The 26,881-nt window shown below is 41.2% G+C and overlaps 1 protein-coding gene across 1 annotated transcript in view; it reads right to left on the minus strand.

Moving 5' to 3' along the window:
- The window catches only part of GRID1 (glutamate ionotropic receptor delta type subunit 1), a 1,225,827-nt gene that overhangs the window by 23,838 nt on the left and 1,175,108 nt on the right, over positions 1-26,881 (minus strand). The window contains exons 13-14 of the mRNA XM_044299563.1: positions 19,459-19,625; positions 1,592-1,832 (exon numbers count right to left, since the gene is read on the minus strand). Of these exons, the coding sequence (XP_044155498.1) occupies positions 1,592-1,832; positions 19,459-19,625 (408 nt within the window). The remainder of the gene's footprint in view (positions 1-1,591; positions 1,833-19,458; positions 19,626-26,881) is intronic.

The following is a 26,881-nucleotide window of genomic DNA, read 5'->3' on the forward strand; positions in this document are numbered from 1 at the left end:
GTAGGTGGGCGCTGCTATTTACGTGTGTGTATGTAAGTGTGCTATTTAGATAGTTTGTGGGGTGGAATTGTAGTTGGGAGTATGTTGCGTTAGCGTAGTTTAGGTGTATTGTAATGTTGCTACTGTATAACAGTGTATGTCTATATGTATAAATATATTTATAACCATTGGTATAAATATATATATATATATATATATATATATATAAATATAGTAGAATTTATAGATTGTAGATTTGTACTTGTTCAATAAATTCCTTTATTGTTTAAAATACAGTTTATGGTAATTTGTAGTAGCCGCCGTAACATAGCGCACAAAGTTCAGGAAGGTAGAGCAACAAGGTAGATACTTTAGAATTTATTGCATAAATAGGCGGAGTCATCAATAGACGACTCACACCTATTTATGAATATTAATATTTACCCAAAATATTAATGATTAATATTTCCTTTAACAAAGACTGTCAATTCTTGGTTATAAATTGAATAGTCTGATGTCTAAGTGAATTTTTATTTTTTTTGAAAACCCACAAGGTCACTATAAGTACAGAATATCTTCATGGTGCTCAATAATAGCAAATTATAAAAAAAAAAGAAAAAAATATAAAAAAAAAATCAGTGTATGGAATAAATCAGCCAACTGAAATGATAAAGTGCTAAGGGAGGAATCAAAACATTTTTGACAATTGTTTATATATGTTGTTTGTCTATATTTTTGTATCACTTCCAGGAGTTATTATTAAAGTTTTGTCACTAAGTAACATGAATGAAACTAAACCATGACAGTATAAATTTATGATGGATGTAAAAATAGAAACTTGATACTTAATAAAAGTGGAGAAGGACAATATGGCAGTTTACATGTCAAAGCATCTCAAATACTCTCTATTTATATGTTAGTATTTTTAAAGACAGCTGCTGACCAAAGAAGTTCTCTGAAAAGTTAGCTTGTTAAGAAGTTTAATTGATGGAAATCTATGTTTGCTTTATGCATGACAACATTCAGCATTGTTTTCCCTTTCTTTGGATTTTTTACTTTGCTCCTTTTCCCCCCAAGTACTAATATTATTATTTTTTTATGCCAAACCATCTATAAAGATGCCTTTACAATCCAAATGATAATACATTTCTTTTTGCCATGTATAATGAGCCACTAAATCTAGATATTGCTGTCAAAACAAGCATAAAAATCAGATGATCCAGTGTCTTAAATGATTCTCTTGGTTGACTATTTCAGTCTTTATTAATCATGTTGTATTTGGTAGACTCGGTAGTTAAAAAGCACTGGTGTAGAAAGTGTTAAACACTTTATCATTTGGAATACGGAAGTGAATTGTGGATCTGCTTACATTTATGAACATGAAACAAATACACATTTGCATTTGTCACTCTTACTGCACAGCCCAATATACTTTGTAGGAATATGCATTATTGGTGCATATATACAGGCATAATTGTATATCTGGTCAAATGACCCATTAAAAAGTGCTGTAGGTTGTCATTGCATAACTAAATCTACTAATTGGGTTATTGCTCCCAATGATGCATGTCCCTAAGGTACCTTTTATATAATAAGAATAGTAGTTATGGACCTCTTTTGGTGATTCCTGTCGACAGCGGTTGCTGTTCCACCACAATTCCAATGCAGCTACCAAGCAAGCGAGCAGTAATCCAATTGCTAGGATGCAGAAGACTCCAGCAAAACTGTGCAGTTTTAATGCTCTGCCATCTGTTTGTGCGTTGTTATGACTGTTTAAATCACATCTTCCCATCCGTGGCCACCATTTTTGTTTTAAAACGTCCAAATAACCAGTGTCTTGAAATTCAAGTATTCTGTGGGGAAAAGAAAAGTTACAAAGGATGTTATGAAACAAGGAGATAGAATATTGTTCAAAACATATTTAAACTAGTTAAGAACAACAGCTATGCCTTAGGAAAGACTGCTAACTTAAGTGAGAATATACTTACTCTTCCATTCTAGGATTGCTTATGGAGGTATTGACGCATCGTGGAGTGAGACATCCAAGGAATAGTGAATACATGTTTAAACTAGAAACGGGCAAACCAGTTGAGATTTGTTCACAGTTCAGAAATTTAAAAAAAAGTTTAGTTCAGACCCAAATCGATTCAGGCCAAATCAAAGTTGCTCCAATTGCCATGAAAATAGCCCCCTCTAGCCTCCTAGGAGTAATTATTTTTATGATTTTTTACCTCCCCCTCCTCAAGCTCTGGATCACAATGACAGCAATAGTAAATGATATTTGAGTGACACTGACATACATAGCTAAAGAGAAACATTCATTTGACAGTGTTATTATACAGCATGTTTAAAAAAAACACTGCAACAGCACATGTTTCTTGCTTTTTAATATTCCAAAGCTTTCAAAAATTGTTCCTTATTGGGGCAGATGATATTTAAGCACACATAATGTTATGGGATAAAAAAGTGTCTTCGAGGAATAATGATTGGCAAGTGGCATTAGTGGCATGATGCAGACCACAACACCAGCCATATAGAACATGATGGTTGGAAAGTTAAATTAGTGGCATGATGCAGGTCATAGCATGCATCAGCCGTACACAACGTGATGGTAGGCAGACAGACAGCAAGCGTGGTAAGATGGGGAACCAGCAGCAAAGGGAGGTCTATTGATCAACCATGTTAACCTTCCCTGCAAAAAAAAAAAATAATTATTCAATTTCAACTGTGTGGAAAGTGAGTACACAGAAACTGACCCTCAGGTATTAGTAGCAGTGACATGATGCAGGCCCCAGCATTGGCTGGACTGTGATAAAATATTGGTATTGAGGTGGTAAGGTGGTAATCACATACATTCGTGCTACACCTTAAAGAAAGGTAACCCCCCAAAAAATAAAATAAAATATGTATCTATAAATTTCAACTGTGTGGAAAGTGAATGCATGTAAACTGATCCTCAGGCATTAGTGGTAGTGGCATGATGCAGGCCCCAGCATTGGCTTGACTGTGATAAAATGTTGGTATTGAGGTGGTAATCACATTCATTTATGCTACACCACCACCACACAAAACATAATAAATTACAACTGTGTGGAAAGTGAATACATGTAAACTGACCCTCAGGCATTAGTGGCATGATGCAGGCCCCAGCATTGCCTTGACTGTGACAAAATGTCAGTATTGAGTCAGTAAATGTACCACTGCCAATCCCCAAAATGTATTTACTAATTCATTGTTTTTATTTTTATCTATTTATTTTTGATCTGTAAGCAATGGCATACAGAATTTTAAAATTTCAACTGAATACAAGTAAACTGACGATTGAGAGGCAGCAATAGTGGTAAGATGGAACACTGTCAGCTAGGTGAGGTGGGCGAGGTCCAGGGCCGGACTGGCCATAGGGCAGACCGGGCATTTGCCCGGGGGCCGGGTCGAACATAATCAGAGTTTTTTTTTATTTTTTATGTGGCAGCAGCCGAGCAGTAGTGGAGATGAACGCTTCCATTGTGGAAGCCCTCATCTCCATTTTCATCTGTATTGCCGTCCTCAGGACAGCGATACAGATGAATGGAGCAGGGGAGAGGCGTCTCCCTTGCCCATTCCTCTGATAGGCTACAGGCAATAGGCCTGTAGCCTATCAGAAGCCGGTGCAGGCAGAGCAATGACATCATCGTGCGTGCCGCCCGAGCAGTACAGCGCGGAACACAGGCCGGAAGAGGCCTGCATCACATCGCTGACAGCAGCATGGAGGTAAGTATATGAGTTTATTGTTTTTATTATTAAATTTTATACTATATTGTGGCAAGAAGGGGGGTGGGCGCCCTATATACTGGCACAATATAGGGGGGTCGGCACTATGGAGAAGAGGGGAAGCACAATGGGGCCATATATACTGGCACAATATGGGGGGGCACTATGGGGCCCTATATACTGGCACAGTATGGGGGGACACTATGCAGAAGAGGGGAAGCACTATGGGGCCCTATATACTGGCACAATATGAGGGGCCCTATATACTGGCACAATATGGGGGGGGCACTATGGAGAAGAGGGAAAGCACTATGGGGCCCTACATATTGGCACAATACAGGGGCACTATGGAGAAGAGGGGAAGCACTATGGGGCCCTATATACTGGCACATTATGGGGGGCACTATGGAGAAGAGGGGAAGGAGCACTATGGGGGCATCTACTGGGGGCCCTATATACTGGCACGCATTATAGGTGGGCACTATGAAGAAGTGGGGGACAAGAGCACTAGAGGGCATTATATAGGGGCATTTAATACTGGCACCCATTTTAATGCCACTATGGGGAAGGGAGGAAAGGAGCATTATGGGGGTATCTATATGGGGCAGTCTATAGGGGCATTTTATAGTGCCACATTATGGAGGGCACTATGGAGACGGGGAAGGAGCACTATGGGGGCATCTTCTGGGGGGACTATATAGGAGTATTTTATACTGGCACAAATTATAAGGTCACTATGGGCACCTAAGCTCAACTGGTGGCACTAAGTGTTTTTTGTAGTGGCACACAGTATGGGTCATTGGAACACATGAGAGCACTCTGGGGACATTGGCTCTACTGGGGGCACTAAGAAGAGGTATTTCGTTTTTTACTGCCACACAGCGGGACATTTTTTTGTACTGTGCACATTATAAGGGGGGTTCTACTGTCACACATTATAAAGAGAATTATTACTATCTGGGCATTATGGTGGGCTTTATTACAACTGGGGGACTATGGGAGCATTATTACTTGTGGGACACAATTACTGTTGGGAGCACTGTAGGAGCACTATTACTACTAAATGCACTCTGACAAAGAAATAACTACTATTGTTGGGACTTTGGGGGCACCCTGGCACAGCATCAGCTTAGCACAGTTCTTTTTGCAGTATAGTTTTGGGAAGCACAGCTTTTCAGTATTGGGGGTGCATGATGGGATGTTAATTGGAGGATGATGGAAAAGTAGGAAACTAAGATGTCTGTCAAACTCTGCAGAGTCGTGAGATGGCTGAAAGAAATTATCACGGTGGTCTGGTCTGAATGGAGAAGATGAAGAAAGAGGAGAACATCTACATCAGCGGAGACGTCACTGGATATAAGAGGTATGGGGCGCTGTATTAGGCTACTTACACATCTGCATTAGTGATCCTGGCCGGCTGTTCCAGCTGAGAATTCACTGGATCCGGCACTGCTGGATGCAGACAGAATGCCCGCCAGCCCCATTAACTATAATGGGGCATGGCAGAGATCCGGCCACAATCTGGGAAAAATGCAGAGAATCAGCGGGACATAAACCGCTGCATGCTGTGCTTTGTGTCCAGTTGATTCCTTGCATTTTCTGCTGGATTAGGTGGCCGGATCGTACTAAGACCCCTAATGTCACCTGGGGACCCCCAAAGAAGCTTGTGTATTGGCTGAAGCCTTTCTATCTTACTGGTAGCTGGCCCTGCCTCTCAATTGTGTTTCCGGTTTTGGCTCCGTCCTTAGACTGCAAGGGGGTGGGGCCTGTTGGGGGTCATGTGATTGGGCTGCTCAGTCAAAAATGCCCGGGCCTATTTTTTGTTCCAGTCCGGCCCTGGCGAGGCCTATAAACTTCAGCAAGCGCATACACAGTGTTTCCTGGTAGTAACGTAATTTGTCCTCCCTTTCTGTCAAGGAAAAAATTTCATCAGTTTGACTTGGTAGCGAGGGTCTAAAAGCAAGGCTATACAGTAATCATCAGACTGCTTTATGTCAATAATATGACTGTCAGTGTGCCCGAGGAGCCACTTCTGGCTCCTGGCTATGACCCCCCTCCCTGCCCACTGAGACGATTGGGTGTCTTGGATAGTGCCAACTTCATCATTGTCCTATTACTCCCCCACTTCCTCCTCTTACAGTGGCAGCTCCTCATCCTCATCTTCCTCATCCTTGTTATCCTCCGCCTCCATGGCAGATTCCCTTTGTGTGTCCCCAACAGCTATAGGGCAGAGGGCAAATGCTTCAGCTGCTCTGCTTCCGTCATGGCCCCCTGCTGCATGAGTGTCAGCACCTGGTCTAAGATAAATATGAGAGAGATAACATTGTTCATGCCACAGTTGTCCCCTGCTGACCAACTTTGTGGCCTCAAAGGGCTTCAGCACTAGTGTTGGGTGAGCATGATCGGCCGAAAACATTTTTCACTGGAGCATCGCGATGCTTGGCACATTGCAGTGTTCGGCCAAACACTGCGTATGCTCGAGCACGATGCTCGAGTCTCCTCCCCGCACGTTTGTTGACTGCTATGCAGCCAATAAACGTGCGGGGAAGTACTGCCACTCACTGTAATTCCGTAGCCATGTTGGTTACTGGCATTACAGTAATTGGCTGGCCAGAACGCGTCATTGGGTGCTATATACCACTCGATGACACGTGGTTCGGCTCAGACTTAGTCAGGGCGAGCTGCAGCAGAAGGGACAGATAGTGTAGGGAGAGGATTTTTTTTTTTTTTTTTTAGGGAGTTTGAGTGTTTAAAGGCATTAGAGACCCAAAAGTCCTTTTAAGAACTATTGTTTAATATGACTGCAAAATATATTAGCGCAACGTGCGCTAAATTACATGCAATTGTTTGGCTGCTGGTGACAGCAGCGACATTACCTGCGCTACATCTCCTGTATAACGTTAGCCGCTGGTGACAGCAGCGACATTACATGCGCTACATCTCCTGTATAGCGTTAGCCGCTGGTGACAGCAGCAACATTACCTGCGCTACATCTTCTGTATAACGTTAGCCTCTGGTGACAGCAGTGACATTACCTGCGCTACATCTCCTGTATAACGTTAGCTGCTGGTGACAGCAGCGACATTAACTGAGCTACATCTCCTGTAAAATGTTTGTGCATCATAAATATTTGTAAAATTAAATTACATTTTTTCGCCACTGGTGACAGTGACATTAACTGTGCTACATCTCCTGTATAATGTTTGAGCATCCAAAATATCAGTGGCATTCAGTTTAATTTATTCACCGCTGGTGACAGCGACATTACCTGCCCTACATTTCCTGTATAACATTTGTGCATCATAAATATCAGTGACATTCAGTTTTATTTTTTCACTGCTGGTGACAGCGACATTACCTGCGCTACATCTCCTGTATAACGTTTGAGCATCTTAAATATCAGTGACATTCAGTTAAATTTTTTCGCCGCTGATGTCAGCGACATTACCTGTGCTACATCTCCTGTATAACGTTTGAGCATCCTAAATATCAAGGAAAAACCCTTGTCCTGGACATGAATAAAGTTTTTAGCTGATTAAATAGATGCTACAAATATAATTTCTATAGTGTACTGTTTGCATGCCATTGTGACAAAATATTGCATTTCTATGTTACCCTTGCCTCTTTTCTGAGAGGAGGCTTGACGAGGGTCAAGTGTGTCAAGTGTTCATGACAAAACTATATTCATTTTAACTAGTTGTGTGTCGCTGATGAAGACAGAAATCTATTGCAGCTCCATTGTCATAAATTTATGTTTAGGCATACGTAGAGTTGCCATGAATGTGCCGCCAGAGGATGTGCCTAATATATGATGAGATGTGCTTCTCATCATAAATTATGTGCATCCTCAGGTAGCACATGGGATATTAAATCAGAAAGCTCTCATCTTGATAAATCTCCCCCTCTGCTTTTAAATGTATTTGCTCAGTCAATTGATTACTCTTTTCAAAGCATTGATAATTTGTTCTATTTTCCGGGGTATGATGATAGCTTTTCTTTACTACAATTGCATTTATTATAGTAAATACAACAGCTATCATTCTAAACTTTAAGGATTTTGAGGGTAGATGACACTCTGAAAAACCCTTGTCCTGGACATGAATAAAGTTTTTAGCTGATTAAATAGATGCTACAAATATCATTTCTATAGTGTACTGTTTGCTTTATCAAGCAGGGTTTGTCTTTGGACACTATAACCCAATAGCTAAAAAGACTGTTCTTGGCCATCTGCATGGACCTAGCTATAATATTTCCCAAGCCAAGTGAGGTTGGACATACACATAAGGCCTGTTTCACACTTGATTGTTGTTTTCCGGTATTGAGATTCGGCAGATGATTTCAAAACCCCAAAAAATTGTTTTGTTTAGACCTAATGCATTCTGAATGGAAAGAGATCCATTTAAGACACATCAGGATGCCTTCTATTCCGTGAGCATTCTGTTTTGTGACTAGACAAAAAACTGCTGTTGCTGCGGTTTTTTTTTTTTGCCCAATCATCGAAAACGGAACATACCGGATCTGTCACTAAAAACAATGTAAGTCAATGGTGATGGATCTTGTTTTTTAGAAGCCTAAAAAAACAGATCCATCACCCATTGACTTTCAATGTATTTAGTGACGGATGCAGTTTGTCCTGTTTTAATTTCACACAAATGCATCCTAACTGAACAGATGCATACTCATGTGCAATATCAAAACAGATCAGTTTAATTCCGGTTTTGAGATCCTCTGCCGAATCTCTAAACCGGAATTAGCAATGTAAGGCCTAGTTCACATGAACGTTTTTTTTGCGGGTGTACGGGCCGTTTTTTTGTGTTCCGTATACGGTCCGTATATGGAACCATTCATTTCAATGGTTCCGCAAAAAAAACGGAATGTGTTCCGTATGCCTTCCGTTTCCGTTTTTCCGTTCCGTTGAAAGATAGAGCTTGTCCTATATTTGGCCGTAAATCACGGGTCGTGGCTCCATTCAAGTCAATGGATCCGCAAAAAAAACGGAACACATACGGAAATGCATCCGTATGTCTTCCGTTTCCGTTCCGTTTTTTCTGAACCATCTATTGAAAATGTTATGGCCAGCCCAATTTTTCCTATGTAATTACTGTAAACTGTACATGGCATACGGAAAAACGGAACGGAACAACGGAACGGAAACGGAAACACAACGGAACTCAAAAACGGAACAACGGATCCGTGAAAAACGGACCGCAAAAAACTATAAAAGCCATACGTTCGTGTGAACTAGGCCTAAGTGTGAAACAGGCCTAAGATAGCTATAAGCTGAATGCTTGTTCACTGAAAGCTATCACTCCCTGCATGTGTTCTCATTTGGAAGAGGGGAAAGAACCACGGCAAGACTCATGTGGCAGCAGCTAATGATTTGGGCAGTTACAATCCAAAATGCCCAGTCTTTATCTCCTTCAAAATCTACCATTGGTGGAGAATCCAAGACTAGGGATGATCACTGAAGTCCTGTGTTCGGTGTTCAGGTGAAAGAAGATAAAAGACACTGCGGCAGTGCAATCAAGTGGATGAGGTGAGTAGTTGTTTTTGTTTTGTTTTTACCCCTAAATGGCTATATTTCTTTGAAGTCTGTCTTAAGAATGCTATTATTTCCCTATATAACAATGTTATAACGGAAAATAATAAAGTGAAGTTCGGATCTCCATTGACTTGAATGTTTGACCTGAAGTTTGTCCAAACCCGGTGAACCCCAACCCCCATACATTAGATGGTTGGCTAGTAAGAATGTATGGCCATCTAACAAGTTTGGCAAACCTAACCTCTACTCAATAAATAATGACAAAGTGCCCCCAAGATTATTGAGGTTAAGCAACTATAAAAAGCGCAGTGGCAGAACAGCGAGGTGGCACATTCCTCTTTGGGATCCATATGCCACGGGTGAAGGATGTAGGGTCTGCAGAAGTGCTGTAAGTGTTGTGTAGATATGATAATTTATTCACTCTTCCTTGTTACATATTTTTTTTATTCATCATTCATTGATTTCCATGATGTCACATCTACAGATCTGCACATGCTACAGTCTACTAAGATGCCAATGTCAAACGACTGAAAACATAAAGATAATCAAAACAGAAAATCACATTTTGATCATATATAATTCCATTTTATCTATACTTTCCAATGTACAAGTTCAAAGTCACCAGTGCATTAAGGTCAATAGCAATGTTATTTGTCAGAAGAAATCTGTTTTCTGTCAGGCAGATTAACATATAGGAAATCATGTTATGACATTGTCTGGTGTAGTAGCTCAGAGTCTATGTGCATGGTTTCTACAATACATGTCAAACCTTATTATTCACTGTATTAAATGCAGTGAAGCCATGCAACATATTTAAGAAATACGTAGACAATAGTTGTTAAAAAAAAAAACTCCAAGGACAATTTACTGCACTTATTTTGCTTTGCTGCACCATATGTACTTAACATAGTTAACTTTATTGACTTTCGGTAAATTAACTAATATGTAAAATGCTGAAGTAACCAGATTTGCTAAACAGCAAGGTGAACTGAGTTTATACACCAATGATCTGGATGGCAGACTGCCTGAATTGCTAATGTTTTATATATTATTTCTAATTAAGCTTGATTTTTAGCATAAGGAAATTCAGAAAAAGGTTTAAACAAAAATAAAGATAAAAAACTCTACAGTTTACTTTTCAACCTCTTTTGGATATACCGGTAATACCATAAGTTATAAAGTATTTTATGGTTTTTTTTCTGACAGTGTATAATTTAACATGTTTTTTTTTTTTTTTAAAGATACCATTGTAAACATGCCATGACTAGTACGCCCAACTTTCTTTTCTTGCTTTCAATATTACAATTCTGAATCTATAACAGGAGTGTAGCAATAGGTTATACAAATACATCATCACACATTGGGCTCCTTGGGAATTTTTAGTTGACAGTAAACTCAAGGCCCCTTTCACACGAGCGTGACGGATTAGTCCGGATGTGTTCAGGGTGCGTTCAGTGAAACTCGCACTATTTTGCAAGCAAATTCAGTCAGTTATGTCTGCGATTGCGTTCAATTGTTCAGTTTTTTCCGCTCGGGTGCAATGCGTTTTGATGGGTTTTTCACGCGCGTGATAAAAAACTGAAGGTTTACAAACAACATCTCCTAGCAACCATCAGTGAAAAACGCATTGCACCCGCACTTGCTTTTTTTGCACCCGCATTTGCATTGCACCCGCACTTGCTGTTTTTCACGCAGCCCCATTCACTTCTATGAACATGCTGCGATTTTCCGCAACGCAGAACTGATGCGTGAAAAACAACGCTCATGTACACAGACCCATTGAAATGAATGGGTCAGGATTCAGTGCGGGTGCTATGCGTTAACGTCACGCATTGCACACGCGCGGAAAACTCGCTCGTGTGAAAGGGGCCTAACTGTAGCAACCACTGTCAGGCAGCTGCTGCCAAGGCTAATAAAATCATTGGATAAATCAAAAGGGGCATAAGTTGAGCACATATATTAATATATAATAACTTGAACTGGACTACAGTACCCAGAAAGATTATCAAAATAAGAGTTACTTAGTTTAGAAAAAAGATGACTAAGGGGAGAGCTAATAACTATGTATAAATATATCAGGGGACAGTACAGAGATCTCTCCCATCATCTATTTATCCCCAGGACTGTGACTGTGACGAGGGGACATCCTCTGCGTCTGGAGGAAAGAAGGTTTGTACACAAACATAGAAGAGGATTCTTTACGGTAAGAGCAGTGAGACTATGGAACTCTCTGCCTGAGGAAGTAATGAGAATGAACTCACTAAAAAAGTTTAACAGGGGCCTGGATATATTTCTGGAGTGTAATAACATTACATGTTATAGTTACTAGAGATGGGTTGTTGATTCAGGTAGTTATTCTGATTGCCTGATTGGAGTCAGGAAGTATTTATTCCCCTAAAATAAGGAAAATTGGCTTCCACCTTTTTCAGGCGTAGAAAAAGGAAGCAAAGCAAAGAAGCTTTCTTACATTTAGAACTGGTGGAGGATCCGCCGAATTATTGTAGAGGCCTGCACCTCTTCATAACTAATGATCTAATGCCAGTGCACGGCTTTAATAAGACCGACATCTAAAATGACTTAATAAACATGCCCCTAAATATATCCTAATAGCACATAAATATGGGGGTTGCAGTGCAGACATATCTGAATACATAAAAGAGCAAAGAACAGATGTTTTTTTTTTAAGACAAAAAGGGTGAGTAATTTGTTACAGGAATTTCCTAGATTAAGGATGTTGATGACCTATCCGAACATTCTCAATTTGGTGGGGATATGATTCCCCACTTAGTTGTTGATGACCCACTTAGTTGTTTGAAAGGTCTGTGGTGCTTCTGTGAGCATTGCAGACTCTCTGTCTACTTGCACACTGACTAAGTGGTAGTGGCAGTTCAAGGTATTGCAGCTTAGAACAAGTTTGCACTTCAGTTATTTGGTCAGTTATTGGGAGCCAAAACCATGTGTGGGTCAAAAACACAGAACAAGAGCAATTTTTTTTACATTATGCCTTATCTCTGAGTAGGCTTTACTACTAGTTTTGGCTCAAAATAACTGATGAATATAACTGACCAAGAAATTGAACTGCAAACTTGGCCTTAGTGCCATTCACTCAAATAGGAAAAAGCTGCAATATCTTGCACCTTTACTACTAATTAGATGGCATGTAGCTAAGCAACCCCACATAAGTAATAAAGAGCCTGCAGTGCTCCTTCAAGTAATCGGTAGAAAAGTGGATATCTCAGAGACATGCATAGTGCACACTGTAGGAGGGGCTAAAAGGTATAAATTATGTTACATACATACATTAGTTGACACTTCCTTGAAGTCTTCATTCTAGGTAGGATGGGTGTCGGCCATGTGTGATTACATGGCCGACATGGAGGATTCGCCCACTAGGCCAGGGATTATTATTTACTTTTTTTTTATTATTCTGTATCTGATTTGTCTTTGTTATCTTGTATTTAATTACAATCTGTAAATATAGTTATTCATTTAGCCTGTATAAGCATATTCATTCTCAAATCTGTTGAATTAATTTTTTAAAATAAATCCTGAACCTGGAAAACCAGTTTAAAGGGGTATCCCAAACAGGATAGCCTTTCTCCACATGTGCTAACAAGACATCAACTTACCAGTCACAGAGAAACACTTCCAGAAATGTATGGATCTTGTATAGGCAAAATTTCAACAATGCTACATTTTACTGTTAACCATTTGCATTGCCACAGGAGAAATTTGTGATCACACAGATCAAGATGTTTTAAGCAATCCTGAAGCAATAAAATGATACCTAAGCAGTTTTTGTTTTTCAGATGGGAAAATGTATTCCATAAATTTGGTTGTGCACCCATGTCTAATCCTCCTTGATATTGTGACATGCACAAATTGCGTGCTTAGAATACTATGTACACTACTTGCACTCTTTCATTGCAATATAAAATATACACAGTATTAAGAATTTTATTACAAATTGTGGGGACAAAAATGGACAAATAATCAGTGGTTAAAACATAGAATTTGTAAGTGGCAAATTGAAAGAACAAACAGTAATTGGAAAATTCTTTCCTTAAGTGGACCATGAAATTAACTGTGCTATAGAAATAGACCATGACTAATTTTTTAGATTTTCTTTTCCTGTGGTTAACAACACAATAATACTGTATGTATTTTAATAAAATACACATAATTCAGTGCATGCTGCATGTGGTCAATACTTTTTTGACAAACATGAAAAAGTAAGTATAATATAGTTTCTTACTGAAATGTCAGCATTGCTCTTTGCATAATATCAAGCTTGGAACAAATATATAGCAAAACTGAAAATACAATAAGTATTCAAGAATGGTATGTGGCTAAAGTGACTGGATCTAAACTGCCACTTGTTACTTATTTGCAGAAAGTTGAAGTTAAAAATTCATTTGAATATTGAAAGGACAAGACACTTGGCAGGGCTATGACCAGGGCCGGCTCCAGGTTCATGTGGGCCCTTGGGCGATAAATCCCAGTGGGCCCCCATGAGGCATTTTGCTCCCACACGGTATAATGACCCCAAGTGGCCTCTATACAGTATAATGACTACTAGTGGCCCTTCACACAGTATAATGAACCCCCAATTCCCCCCCCCCACTGTATTATGACCACCTGTGGCCCTGCATTCAGAATAATAACCCCCAGTCGCCCCCATTCAGAATAATGACCCCCAGTAGCCCCCACACTGGGGGAATACTGTATGGAGGGGGCTGTGGGGGTCATTATACTGAATGGAGGGTCATTGGTGATCATTATACTAAATGGGGGACACTGGGGGTCATTACACTATGTAAAGGGCCCTCACAGTATAATGACCCCACAGTGACCCTCCATTCAGAATAATGACCCCCAGTCGCCCCCACACTGGGGGTTATACTGTATGGAGGAGGCACGAGGGGTTATTATATTTAATGGGGGCTCTGGTGGTCATTATGCTAAATGGAGGGTCAATGGGGATCATTATACTAAATGGGGGGCACTGGGAGTCATTATACTGTGTAAGGTGCCCTCACAGTGTGATGAATGACCCCCCAGTGGCCCCCTCACATACCTATCATTGCAGGGGAGCTGGCGGTCCTGTCATTCACTAACCGCAGCTCCCTGCGCTCCTTCTCTCCGGCGGCCGCTGCAGCAGTGAGCCAGGCCTGGAGGAGAGAAGGAGATGTGCAGTGATGTAGCTAGAACTGACTGGGCCCCACAGCAAATTTTAGTACGCCCCCCTCCCCCCCAATGTGTGTTCACATCACGTTTTTCCTATCGGTTTGATGTATACAAATGTGCAGCACTCCACGTTTTTGTATCCTGCAGAGTCAAGTAAAAAATGCAGACGTTAACGTATATGTTTTTTTACAATGGAACTGTATGGTGAACGGACGCCACTGTACGGCATCAGTCTGAGGATTGTATGGTGAACGGACGCCACTGTACGGCATCAGTCTGAGGATTGTATGGTGAACGGACGCCACTGTACGGCATCAGTCTGAGGATTGTATGGTGACCAGACGCCACTGTACGGCATCAGTCTGAGGATTGTATGGTGAACGGACGCCACTGTACGGCATCAGTCTGAGGATTGTATGGTGAACGGACGCTGCTGTACGGCATCAGTCTGAGGCATCTGGTAACGCAGACATTTTTGGTATACATTAAATGGATGGCACAAATGGGATGTGAACCTAGCCCTAGTGTCAGAATAAGCACCAGTACACAGCGGAGCAGTGTGGCGGAGAGGGGAGGCCGCCATGTACTGACAGAGCGCTGCCTGGTCCTGGTGGTCAGGGGTGAGGACTGTGCTTCCCAAGGATCATTTTCTACTGGGAAATACAGGGCCCAGTATAATACACTAGAATCTATATAATATAATGATATTAGCCGTACCCCCGAATAATAATACAATTAGGGGGTCTTTTATTATATAGAAATACGTCTATGTTAGGCTACTTTCACACTTGCGTTCGGGGCTCCGCTTGTGAGTTCCGTTTGAAGGGGCTCACAAGCGGCCCCGAACTGATCCGTCCAGCCCTAATGCATTCTGAGTGGATGCGGATCCGCTCAGAATGCATCAGTCTGGCACCATCTGTCCTCCGCTCCGCTCAGCAGGCGGACACCCGAACGCTGCTTGCAGCGTTCGGGGGTGTCCGCCTGGCCATGCGGAGGCAAACGGATCCATCCAGACTTATTATCATGCAAACGTATCCGTTCTGAACGGATGAAAGCGTTTGCATTATAGGTGCGGATCCGTCTGTGCAGATACCAGACGGATCCGCACCTAAACGCAGGTGTGAAAAGGGCCTTAGGCGTATTTATGACACAGATTGTGGCACAAAGGTCCTTAGCACCGCATTCTGTATCTTTTCCCGCTCATGCCAGGTCTAAAAAAGGATGGCGTGGGCAGGGAAGGGGATACAGTTATGGCCATGCAGTTATTGGATACCACCGCAATATAGTGATAACACCGCCATACAATGATAAAACCACCATACAGTGACCGGATAAAAGGGTATAAGAGGGCACAGTACAGGGAATGACTATGGGCACTGCACAGGGTGTGGTAAGAGGGCACAATGCAGGGTATAAGTGGGCACAGTACGGGGTGGGGGGCACAGTCACATGACCCTGTGATGTTAGAAGGTCCTTATGGTGAATGCTGTTCAGATGCCACCATAATGAGAGGCAGAGGAGTGAGACAGGGGCCCTGGATGGACAGGAGGGGTGGACACAGCAAGTAGTTGGAAGGGGCTCTGAGGGGGATTCATACAAGAAGTAGGGGCAGGAGGTCTGTGCAGGGCAGCAATAGGAGATCGGAGGGTGAAACAGGAGCTCTGGATACATGAGGGAGGAAAGGAGACAGCAGGGGCCCCATGAGGATTAGATAGGACAGGATATGGGGGGGGCAGATGTGGGGGGGGGGCAGGTGTCATGGAGACAAACTGCTTAATGAAACAGTAACACAACTAAATAGAATGAAGCAGCCGATCGAAGAGTCTCCCCCCCCTTCTGTCCCACAGACAAGAGACAGACAGAGTGCAGACTCACTCACAGCTCCAGCCCTGCGTTCTCTCTCCTCAGGCAGCATGTGTCCTGTGTAGAGGGGGCGTGTCCTGTGTAGAGGGGGTGTGGTCTGAGTCTCTGCAGCTCAGGGGACGTGTCTGAGTCTCTGCAGTCAGAGGGCCCCATCAAAGGGGTACTGCGTAACTGAAATGACAGCAGTGAGAGCTCCCATCTGTATTGATGGAAGTGCTCATAGCAGCTCAGTGGGCCCCCCCAGGAGCATTGGGCCCCGGCACTTGCCCGGGGATGCCGGGTTATGACGCCGGCCCTGGCTATGACTAGATTGTTAATAGACCACATGATTTTGCAGGTGAAGCAATTGGATCAATGGCTGCATTTTCGTAGAGAAACTATGGTATTGCCAGTATAGTTGTGCTGCCATTAACTATATATTTGGAAACCCTGCCTGCCATTTATTCATGCCATTTTTATTTATTTTTTGGCCACTCGTGAATGCCACTACTTGGAACTGTACCCTTGCAATGTTTTCTTTATTAGCATTTTTTTTTATAAAGCTTCGTTTTCTTTTACTTTTAAACATGTTATTGTCCATTTAACAGGAAACAAAAAAAAAAGTCAACTTGTGGGCTGCCATCATCTAATTATTAGCATTCAGGTCATTTGGCACCTTTAATTGAGACTCAACAAGATTACAATTGTTTGCCAATGTAACTTTTCATTTTAATTTACTTTCACGATGCAATAAAGTAAACCAAGCATATTACACCATATAATAAGTCAATCCTCTAAGAACCAAAACCTGAGAATTTTTTCAAACTTCAATCTTCCATTAGCTGTCCTAAAAATCTATTACTATAAGTCCATGTGGCAGATTTCCAAAGTTCAGATTACAAGGATATGTTGGCCTTTATGCAAGTGCGGTGCAATACTAATTCTCATAATTCAGAACATCTATGATATTTATGCTCCCGCTTATGTAATTTAGTAACAACTTGCAGTGAATTTGAAAAATAAATAATAATAATTTTATGTGGCAACAACAATTTTACACTTAATGGTTTCAATAAAGCTAAAAATAATAGTTGTTTCTTTAAGTATATATTTATGAATACTACTTATAGTCAGGGTTGAAAATGTGGATGTATATATCCCCAAATTTGTAGTTTTGCTAGGTCACATGACACATAAACAACTAGAATCAGGTGTCATTAACTAATCATATTTCATGTTGTCTAAATGTAAATATGGTTAGAAATCTTTAGCTACCAGATATTAAAGTTTTGGTTGGAGAGATGATTCCATAATTGAAATGCTATTTTAGAATAGTTTAAAGCCTGGATGATTGTTTCTATAATGCCTTGTACTGCTTATGCTATATTGCTATACTGACAGTCACCAGCAGACTGCAGCAGAGAGGTATAGCCTGATGGGGATACACTGATGGGGATGGACTGTGCTGCTGCGTTAATTGTCCAGATAAAAAAAAAGGCTGATCTGGGTTGTTTACCCCATAAATGTTGCGGTCAATAGTGACTGCAGCATCTAAGTAGTTTAGAGAGAGGGGGCTTCATCTATCAAGCATCAGCGCCACTGTGAACAAAATTATGGGGTATCATTGGCAGAGTATGACAGCCAGGAACATAATGAAGGACCCCAGGCTTGCATCAAAATTGCACTGGCATTATATTACACAGTATATTGAGTGCAGTGCATTATAGAAGTGATCAGAAGATCACACGTCAAAGTTCGATTGTGGGACTAATAAATTGTAAAAGTAAAAGTCAAATAAAATTGCATTTTAAAAATACACCTTTAAAAAAATGCTTTTCAATTGAAAAAAAAAAGCAAAAATGTAAATCCCCACTACAAATTTCATATTTCTAAGTCGGCAACAAAGTGTACTACACAATTATCATGTAATTTATCCTACATTGTTGTAATAAAAATCCAGAATAGCTATATTTTGCTTATTTGCCACAAAAAATAATAAAAAGTGATCAAAAAGTCCATGTACTATGTACCAAATTGATCTTGCGAGTTATCATGCAAAAATCAAGCCCTCACACTGCCTTCTAGAAAGAAAAATAAAAGTCATGGGTCTTGAGAAACAGCTATGAAAAAAAACATTTCAAGGGGGCTTTATTGTGCAACAGAAGCAAAACATGAAAAACAATGTGTGTATAAATATGTATATTTTGTATAGCTATAATTGTATTGACCGAGAGTTCTTATGTTATTTATGCCAAAGAATTTACATCGCTAAATTAATAGCATAAAAACTGTGGCAGTATTGCTATTTTACTGCTTAATTAGTAAGTTATGCATATAACAAAATAGTGCCATTGAAAACTTCAACTTGTCCCACACAAAATTAGTCCTCCTAAGGCTATATTGACAGAAAAATAAAAAGTTATAGAAATCCACAATAAACTAAGGCCCAAAACAGACTGGTCACTAAGGGGGTTAAAGGAGATATCCAATGAATAATTTCCATGCCAAAGACCTGAAAAGCTGTTAATGGTTGTTTTAACATGATTTTCAGTTTTTCTAGCAGAAAAGTACCTTACTTTGCTTCCAAGTGCCCCTTAGTGTTGCTGCCAATCTGTGATTTTAAGGGTAGACTCTGTATAAGAAAGAGTCTGTTTCCCTTCTGGCAACTGAGAATACAGATGATCAATACACAGAAAAAAAATTGCTGTCCACTAGCATTTAACTCATTAGATGGACATGCAAAAATGTGGGGCCATGCAATTTCAGTAAATCTCATCACTCATGTCTTTTTTTAATCTTTTTTTTTAAATGTATTTATAATTTTGGGTGGGATATTTAATGGAATTAAGTCATTCGCTCGACAACAATATCATATGAGGCAATAAAATAAAAAAAATATTTACAATATTGCATAATAGTAAATTGAGTACAATATCATGGCTACATTTTCATACTATTTAGTTTATAGATGTTTCCCCCTTGATAGACCTCATTTAGTATTTGACAGCAGAGATTGATGCTACATATAATTACTGTCTCTTTACAATCTTTACCTTTCACCTTTCATATTAGTATATCGTCTACAATGTGCATGCTGATGTCAGAAACAGGATACAAGAAGTTAACCCGAAAAACAAATGAAAGCAGACTGCTATTACCTCTGGGAGAAAATATCTCTGTATGGGCTGCCATGTTGCAGAGCTATTCCATAGCCTTTGCTACTAATGCTGTTTCCGATGACAGTCACTGAACATTCATCATCCGTGAGGGCTGCATACTCCACTACTGTCACATCCCATAAGAACGCATAGTTTCCTTTCTTTGCCTGGAAGTAAGAAATAATAGAAAGACAAAGAAAACATACACAAATGTTAAAAATATATTTTTTAGAACAATTGAGAGACAAAAATTAAGAAAACTACACAATGACATATAAACATGAAGAAATTAAAGGGGAAGGAAGTTACTTTAACAATGGGATTTTCCTTTAACAATTGATTGTTTTTCATAGATTTTGGCTCTTTGCCACAGCCAGGCTCATCTATCTGTCCACCCTCTACTCTGATGCTTCTAGCCTATGTCAGTCACTGCACTGATTGCCATCCACCACAGAATATAGTTCAAACTTCTCACCATCACCCTGTCACTAACTTACCTGTCTGGGCTCCAGCAGCGAGATCTCCAGCTTCGGCAGAACCGCATGGGGAGAGACATGCTATGGAGCCATGCCCCCTGGTGACGCGATGGCATCCTTAGCAACAGGATGCAATTCTATGTTTCTCTAACAGCGGGAGTTGTGCTCTAGGAAAACTAGCAGTGCAGTGTCTGACTAATGGAGCACTGAGTCATGGACCTATCAAGTTCTGATCCTGAGACTCGGTGATCTATTTAAATCCCTTGCTGGCAATTCACCCTTGCCAGTTACCGTATTTTTCGCCCTATAAGACACACTTCCCCCCAAAAAAAGTGGGGGGAGGAGTGCACTGCGTCTTATGTGGGCGAATGCTGCAATTTTACACTGATACATCGCTGTCGCACAGCGCGGCCAGTGTGTGCATCTACGGGAGGGAGGAGGGACTAGGGGCCGGCATATTGTTTTGTAACGACAGTGGGGCCCAGTGTAGTAACTGTATTCTACTACACCGGGCCCCGCTCACTGTAGTAATCATATAGGCAATGTTAATTCAACTCCTATCCAGGCTGTAGTATGGTACTTACAACTAACTTCCTTAGCAGGCAGGAGGCCGGGCGAGTGCGCAGGAGCCGGCAGCGTAACTCACTACGTCACGCGCCTGCTTCATCTGCAGCGCCAGGGATTTATCAGTGTAAAATTGCAGCATTCGCCCCATAAGACGCAGTGCTATTTTTCCCCCAGTTTTTTTTTTGGGGGGGGGGGTAGGAAGTGTGTCTTATAGGGCGTAAAATATGGTATAGGTTTACTCCTTTGCTGTGCTCCTGGTTCTGTCTGTGAGTGTTTTGGATTGTTAAGAATATTGACCTTGGCTTGCCTCTGATCTTCCTCTGACTACCTAATCCTCTAAATTTATACTATATTCTCCTCCCGGTTTTGACTTATTTCCGCATGACTCTTCTTTGTGTGGCTGAGTTTCTGTTTCTGTCTTGCACTTAGCAGAACAGTAAACGTTGACTAGTTATGAACTTGCCGCTTAGGGCTTATATTGTAAGTAGGCAGGGAAAGTGAGTTGGGTTTCAATCAGGGCTCACTATGTACTTGTTTCCTACCTACTGTACTTACACACACACACGATGCTCTCTACAGTGCTGCATCTCCATATATCACTTTCTTCATTTCTATCATCCTACTCGTGATCTCCATTCTGCCAGTTATCTAACATTAACATCCTCCATAATTTGTACCTCTCATTCCTGTCTTCAAAATTTCTCTCGAGCTGCACCTATTCTCTGGAATGTTCTGCCATGGAATATCAGGCCAATTCCCAAATTCCCTACCTTCAACGATGCCTTAAAAACAAATCTTTTGAGGCAGGCTAATAACCCCCCCAACTATTATTCTTCAGACCTGAACTCGATCTTCTGATGGCAATCCCCACACCCAAAGCACTAGCAAACAAAGATCGGCCTACAGCACTCCTTTTGGTACAAAGATGGCTGGACCACATCATATATCAATCAACTATTTCTTGTGTCATCCCCACCTTCCTCATAGATTGTGTGTGTGTATATATATATATATATATATATATACACACACACATATATATATATATATATATATATATATATAAATGAATACTGCGCAGGTGTGTGTTTATGATGATGCTTTTAAATGATGCGCATGCTTACTTGAGGATTGAGCACGCTGTGCTCAGCATTCGAGTTGCAACGGGGACTTGTAATTTGCCTTGTTATGTGCCTCTACCCACGCCCACCACCATGTGGTTCTGCCATTCCCCATATGTAATGAATTGCAATTACCATTGTTAACTATTTATTGTTGGGAGCAAGTTTTATTATATTGCATATGCACAATGATTTTGCTTGATTTTTGTATGGACACCCATGATATTGTTATATTGTATTATGGATTAAACTGGCACGCTTTATGATGAATTGTAATATTTTTATGTATTTATAATGTTATCCATGTTGGCATGGGTTAATGCCGGTTTTCATTTGTAAGCACTTTAATTTGATGATGTCACTTCCTTTCACTATATATGTTCACTTTACATTGTGCACATTGCTTGAGAAAGGCTTCATGTTGGAGCCGAAACGTTGCATCATTTTTAAGTGAATAAACACATCCTTTTTTATCTCAACTTTGGAGTGCTGCTCTGCTTTACAGTTTCATAGTTTGTGTAAGCCTTCCTTCAGGAGCTAGCACCCATTTCCAATATTGGTTGGTGCTTCCAAATTTTCACTATATATATATATGTATATATATATATATATATATATATAGAAGGCTGAATACTCAGCCTGCACTTGTGGGAGGGGCGGAAGGTCTTTATATTTTCCTCCCACCTATTCAACTGTGTACATGCAATTCCGGTGCATTGAGCTGAACCTCTGCGCTGCCGCAAGCCTCCAGGAGCTCACTTGGGTAAGTTCCCTACCTCACAACACAGCTGGCCCGCATACAGCACTCCGGTAAGTATGGCTACAACGTGCCGCCAGTTCCTTACACGTGGTGCGGCCCAAACAGCGCGGCCATGCACCACAGTCTGCCCTCTGTTTCAGGATGCCGTCCTGGTCCCTGTCCGCAGGGAAACTTCCCGGAGTCTGGCACAGCATGTCCGGCCCGCCCTGATCCAGTACACAGTAGCAGAAGCTGCCTGTTTTCATGTGATAACTGCAGCTGTCCACAAGGAACGGGGGGCAGGTTTTTTAGGCTGCCACCGTTCCTCTCCTCTAGTAGTGCCAGGCGCCCCTTCCACCGCTGTGTCTCTGCCTGCGTCCCCACATTCCCAGAGCCCGGTACTGCCACTCACCGCTGTGTGCACATGCCAGGGTGAAGCCTCGTCTTATCAACAAGCTCGGTAGAGGCTCTATCGCTACCCAGTGGATGCAGATTGCTTTCCCTCTGTTAAAAAAATATAAAAAAAGGAGCTATATTGCCATCTAGTGGACATGTAGGGGAATGCGTCCCCCAAAAAACCCACATTTAAATAAATCACATTACGGTCACGTTACAGGCTCACCTCGCTCAGTAAAAAAAAATCTTACAGGTTACGTCACCAGTCTCCCGTTTGTTCTAATGCCAATGCCTTGCCGGTCCTGCTTCCAGGCCCACATTGCAAAAAAAAATCATGTCTAGCCGGTCTCGGTTCTAGGCATACGTTTGGTAAATCAATGTTGCAGCCGGGTACGTTCCAGGCTTACGTTATTAAATTAATGTTGCAGCCAGGTATTTCTCCAGGCTTACCTTTTTTTTTAATAATGTTGCAGCCGGTACCCGGCTTACGTTTGTAAAATCAATGTTTCAGCTGGTTACATTTCCAAGCTCACATTTTTTGTCAAAATTAATGTCTGGTCGCTTACGTTTTTCCAGTACCCACATTTGTCATGTCAATGTCTAGCCTGTCACGTTCCAGGCCCACGTTGCTCAAACATACCACCTCCTTCAGCCCGTTTTCTTCACGCAGCCACGTTTGTCATTTCATAGCCTTCCGTCATTTAACTTCACCATCACGTTCCATCCACCTAGTGCCCTTCCTTAGGTACATCATTCACCAAGGTTATGTATGTCGGCTCTTTTTTTGTTCCACGCCTCCTTCTCATTAAAGAAAAATCACAAGCGGTGATGTCATTTAAATTTCGGTCGCCGGGCCCCCATTTTTTTTTTAAAGACTTTTCTCTGGTTCACGACGTTATATTTTTCTCCTTTTATGTACTTCTCAGGCTTCCTCATCATTTACCTATCATCTGACTCGTCCAGACCACATTCATAGTCGTTCAGGCTTATGTTAATGTCCCTTACGGCATCCGTACTTTCAGGTTTAGGCAATCCAGACCCAGGTAAAAAAAAAAACCAAAAAACAGGTGAATGCTTCTTCATACACCATGCCTGCTCGCTGGCACGTCATACCAAATTCACCACCTTTCCATGCTGCCGGCTTGCTGTCTTACGCTGTCAAAAATCACATTTTCCGTTCTTCTCTTCACGTTTCGGTGCTTTGACATTTAGGGTTCTTTTGACAATAATCGCTTGGCTTTGTTCCGCAGTGTAATCATGTCACAACTGTCTGACATAAAAGACGCACTATCGGTCCCAGAAACGGCAGTTTCACAACTCACAAGCAACATGTCTTTAAGGAGCTGGACGATCCCCAAACTGATCGCCAAATTGAACAGAAGAGGGATCCGTCTTCCAGCATCCGCCCGGAATACAGAGTTGTACATGCTTCTGGTTACAGACTCAACCATTCCAGCGGTTGAGCAGGTTCCCATGTCCACAATACAACTTTCTCTGGTGCAGTTGCATTCTGTGATCTCCAGCTCGGTCACCGACATACAGAACAGACTGCTCGCAGTGGAAGCTAGGGCCCCCGCTTCCAGCTGTCCAGCCTCACCAATCCCAGGTCCCTCCGCTTCCCGCTCACTCTCCCCAGATAGGTTCTCTGGGGCCCCAGACATAGCCCCGTCACATTTCGTTCTCGACAACATTAAAAGGGACATCCTGGTGGGCAAGGATGTAAACCTTGCATCCATCCTTATCACCACCCATGACTCGCTAGACAGCAGGACCATCCCCTGCAGTTATGTTTCCATTGTCCTTAAATCCAAGGATGTCTGTCTCAATAAGAAACTCACCATTCCAGAGTTTGTACTGGCATTTAGTCTCTTCAGAGACATCATATGTTCAGCGCAGCCAGGTAGACAGGAGGAACTGGATGCTTATCTATACAGGGTCACAGACCTGGGGCACAAATACGGTGGCCATGCTTTTTACGATTAGTGATGAGCGGCAGGGGTCATATTCGAATTCGCGATATTTCGCGAATATTTTTTAGAATATTCGTTGAATATTCGAAAATTCGCGATTCTTTTCTTGAAAAAAATCGGCAAGGTAATGATTGTGTAATATGCGAATTTTCGGATTCAAATTTTTATTGCGAATTTTTCAACTTGCAACTATTAGACAAAGAAGATTATAGCACTATATTAGCTAAATTGCTCTATATTCAATTTTTTGAATATTCGCTATATTGCTATAACAGTTTTTTCGAATATTTGTAATATATAGCAATATAGCGAATATTCGAAAAAAACGAATATAGAGCAATTTAGCTAATATAGTGCTATAATCTTTTTTTTATAGTTGTAATTTTTTTCCAATCTGAACTTCAGATGAGAAAAAAATTACAACTATTAGACAAAGAAGATTATAGCACTATATTAGCTAAATTGCTCTATATTCGTTTTTTTTTTCGAATATTCGTTATATTGCTATAACTTCGTTTTTTCGAATATTTGTAATATTCTAAAACAAGAATATATAGCAATATAGCGAATATTCGAAAAAAACGAATATAGAGCAATTTAGCTAATATAGTGCTTCTTTCTCTAAAAGTTTAAAAATTCGCAATAAAAATTTGAATCCGAAAATTCGAATTACGAAAATTCGCATATTACACAATCATTACCTTGCCGATTTTTTTCAAGAAAAAAAAATCGGGCATTTTCGAATATGACCCCTGCCGCTCATCACTACTCCTAAAGTCAAGTATATTGCAGCCTTCTTATTGGCCCACAAGCTAGAAGCAGGAAGGGATCATGTGTACTGTTTAAAAAAAAAAATAATCGGAAAAAAAATGAATATTCGCAATTACGAATATATATAACTATATTCGAAATATTCATGAATTTTCGAAGTACCTATATTCGCGATAAAAATTCGAAATTCGAATATTCGTGATCAACACTATTTACGATTACCATCGTTACTTCTCTGCAAAAGCTGCTGCCGCATTGGCCCATTTTCAGCATGTCACCAATTGGGCCACCATGGATATGGAGTTGTTTTGCAGGCATTTCACATGGCTCAAGGCCTCAGCCTGCGCCTCGTGTCAGTCCATACTTCATTCATCCGAATGGTGTCCCAACCTGAGTCCCGCCCCTCAAGATAGGTATTTTCTGGTCCCCCCAGACTGCCTATACCCGTCACAACAGTCTACAAATTAGGCAGACCCATAGTCTCTCTTGGCAAAACCCAGGTATGCAACAACTACAATTTATCGATCTGCAACTACAACAAGTGTAGGGTCCTCCATGTCTGCTCGGTCTGTTTCAGGGCCCATCCTCAATCCACCTGTCCTCAAAGGTCATCTAGGAATACGTGACTAGGCGGGGTCAACGTGGACCTGTTGAAAGTCCTCTTTCAGGACCATCACGATCCCAATTTTGTACAGTTCCTAGTGTCCGGCTTCAGGAAGGGTTTTCATACAGGGTTGGTAGCTCTGCCTCAATCCACCTGGGAGGGCCCCAGCCTCCTTTCAGCACTCAGAGACCGGTCAACACCTTAATCCAATTCGAATTACAAAAGGGCTTCCTTATACTGTAGGTCCTTTTTCCGTGCCCCTTTTGATTTCTGGAGGGTCAGTCCCATCGGGCTCGTAAGGAAAAAAATAATGAATAAAAAATTCTTAATATACGATCTGTCACCGCCTCATTCTTCTGGTAGACCCAGCTTCAACTCCCTCATCCCTTTCGAAGAATTTTCAATGCAATACTCTTCCATAGACGAAGCGATTCAGCTTATCATTAAATTGGGCAGGGGAACCTGGTTGTCTAAAGCTGATATTGCCTATGCCTTCAAGTTGCTACCCATTTACCCACAGCTCTGGAAATTTTATGGAATCAAATGGATGGGTTGCTATTACTTTGCAAATCGTTTAAAATTTGGGTCCAAAAGCATGGCTCTTTTATCAGCTCACCCAGGCCCTCCACTAGATTTTGGTTAATCATGCCGGCTGCTTCATGGTTATCCATTATCTGGACAACTTCTTACTAATAGAACATCCAGACCATAGTCCCGACAAACTCAACAACCTCTTAACAATTTTCTCAGAGCTTAACATTCCCGTAGCACCCTCAAAG

This window comes from Bufo gargarizans, chromosome 6 (genome assembly GCF_014858855.1).
Source record: "Bufo gargarizans isolate SCDJY-AF-19 chromosome 6, ASM1485885v1, whole genome shotgun sequence".
NCBI lineage: Eukaryota > Metazoa > Chordata > Amphibia > Anura > Bufonidae > Bufo > Bufo gargarizans.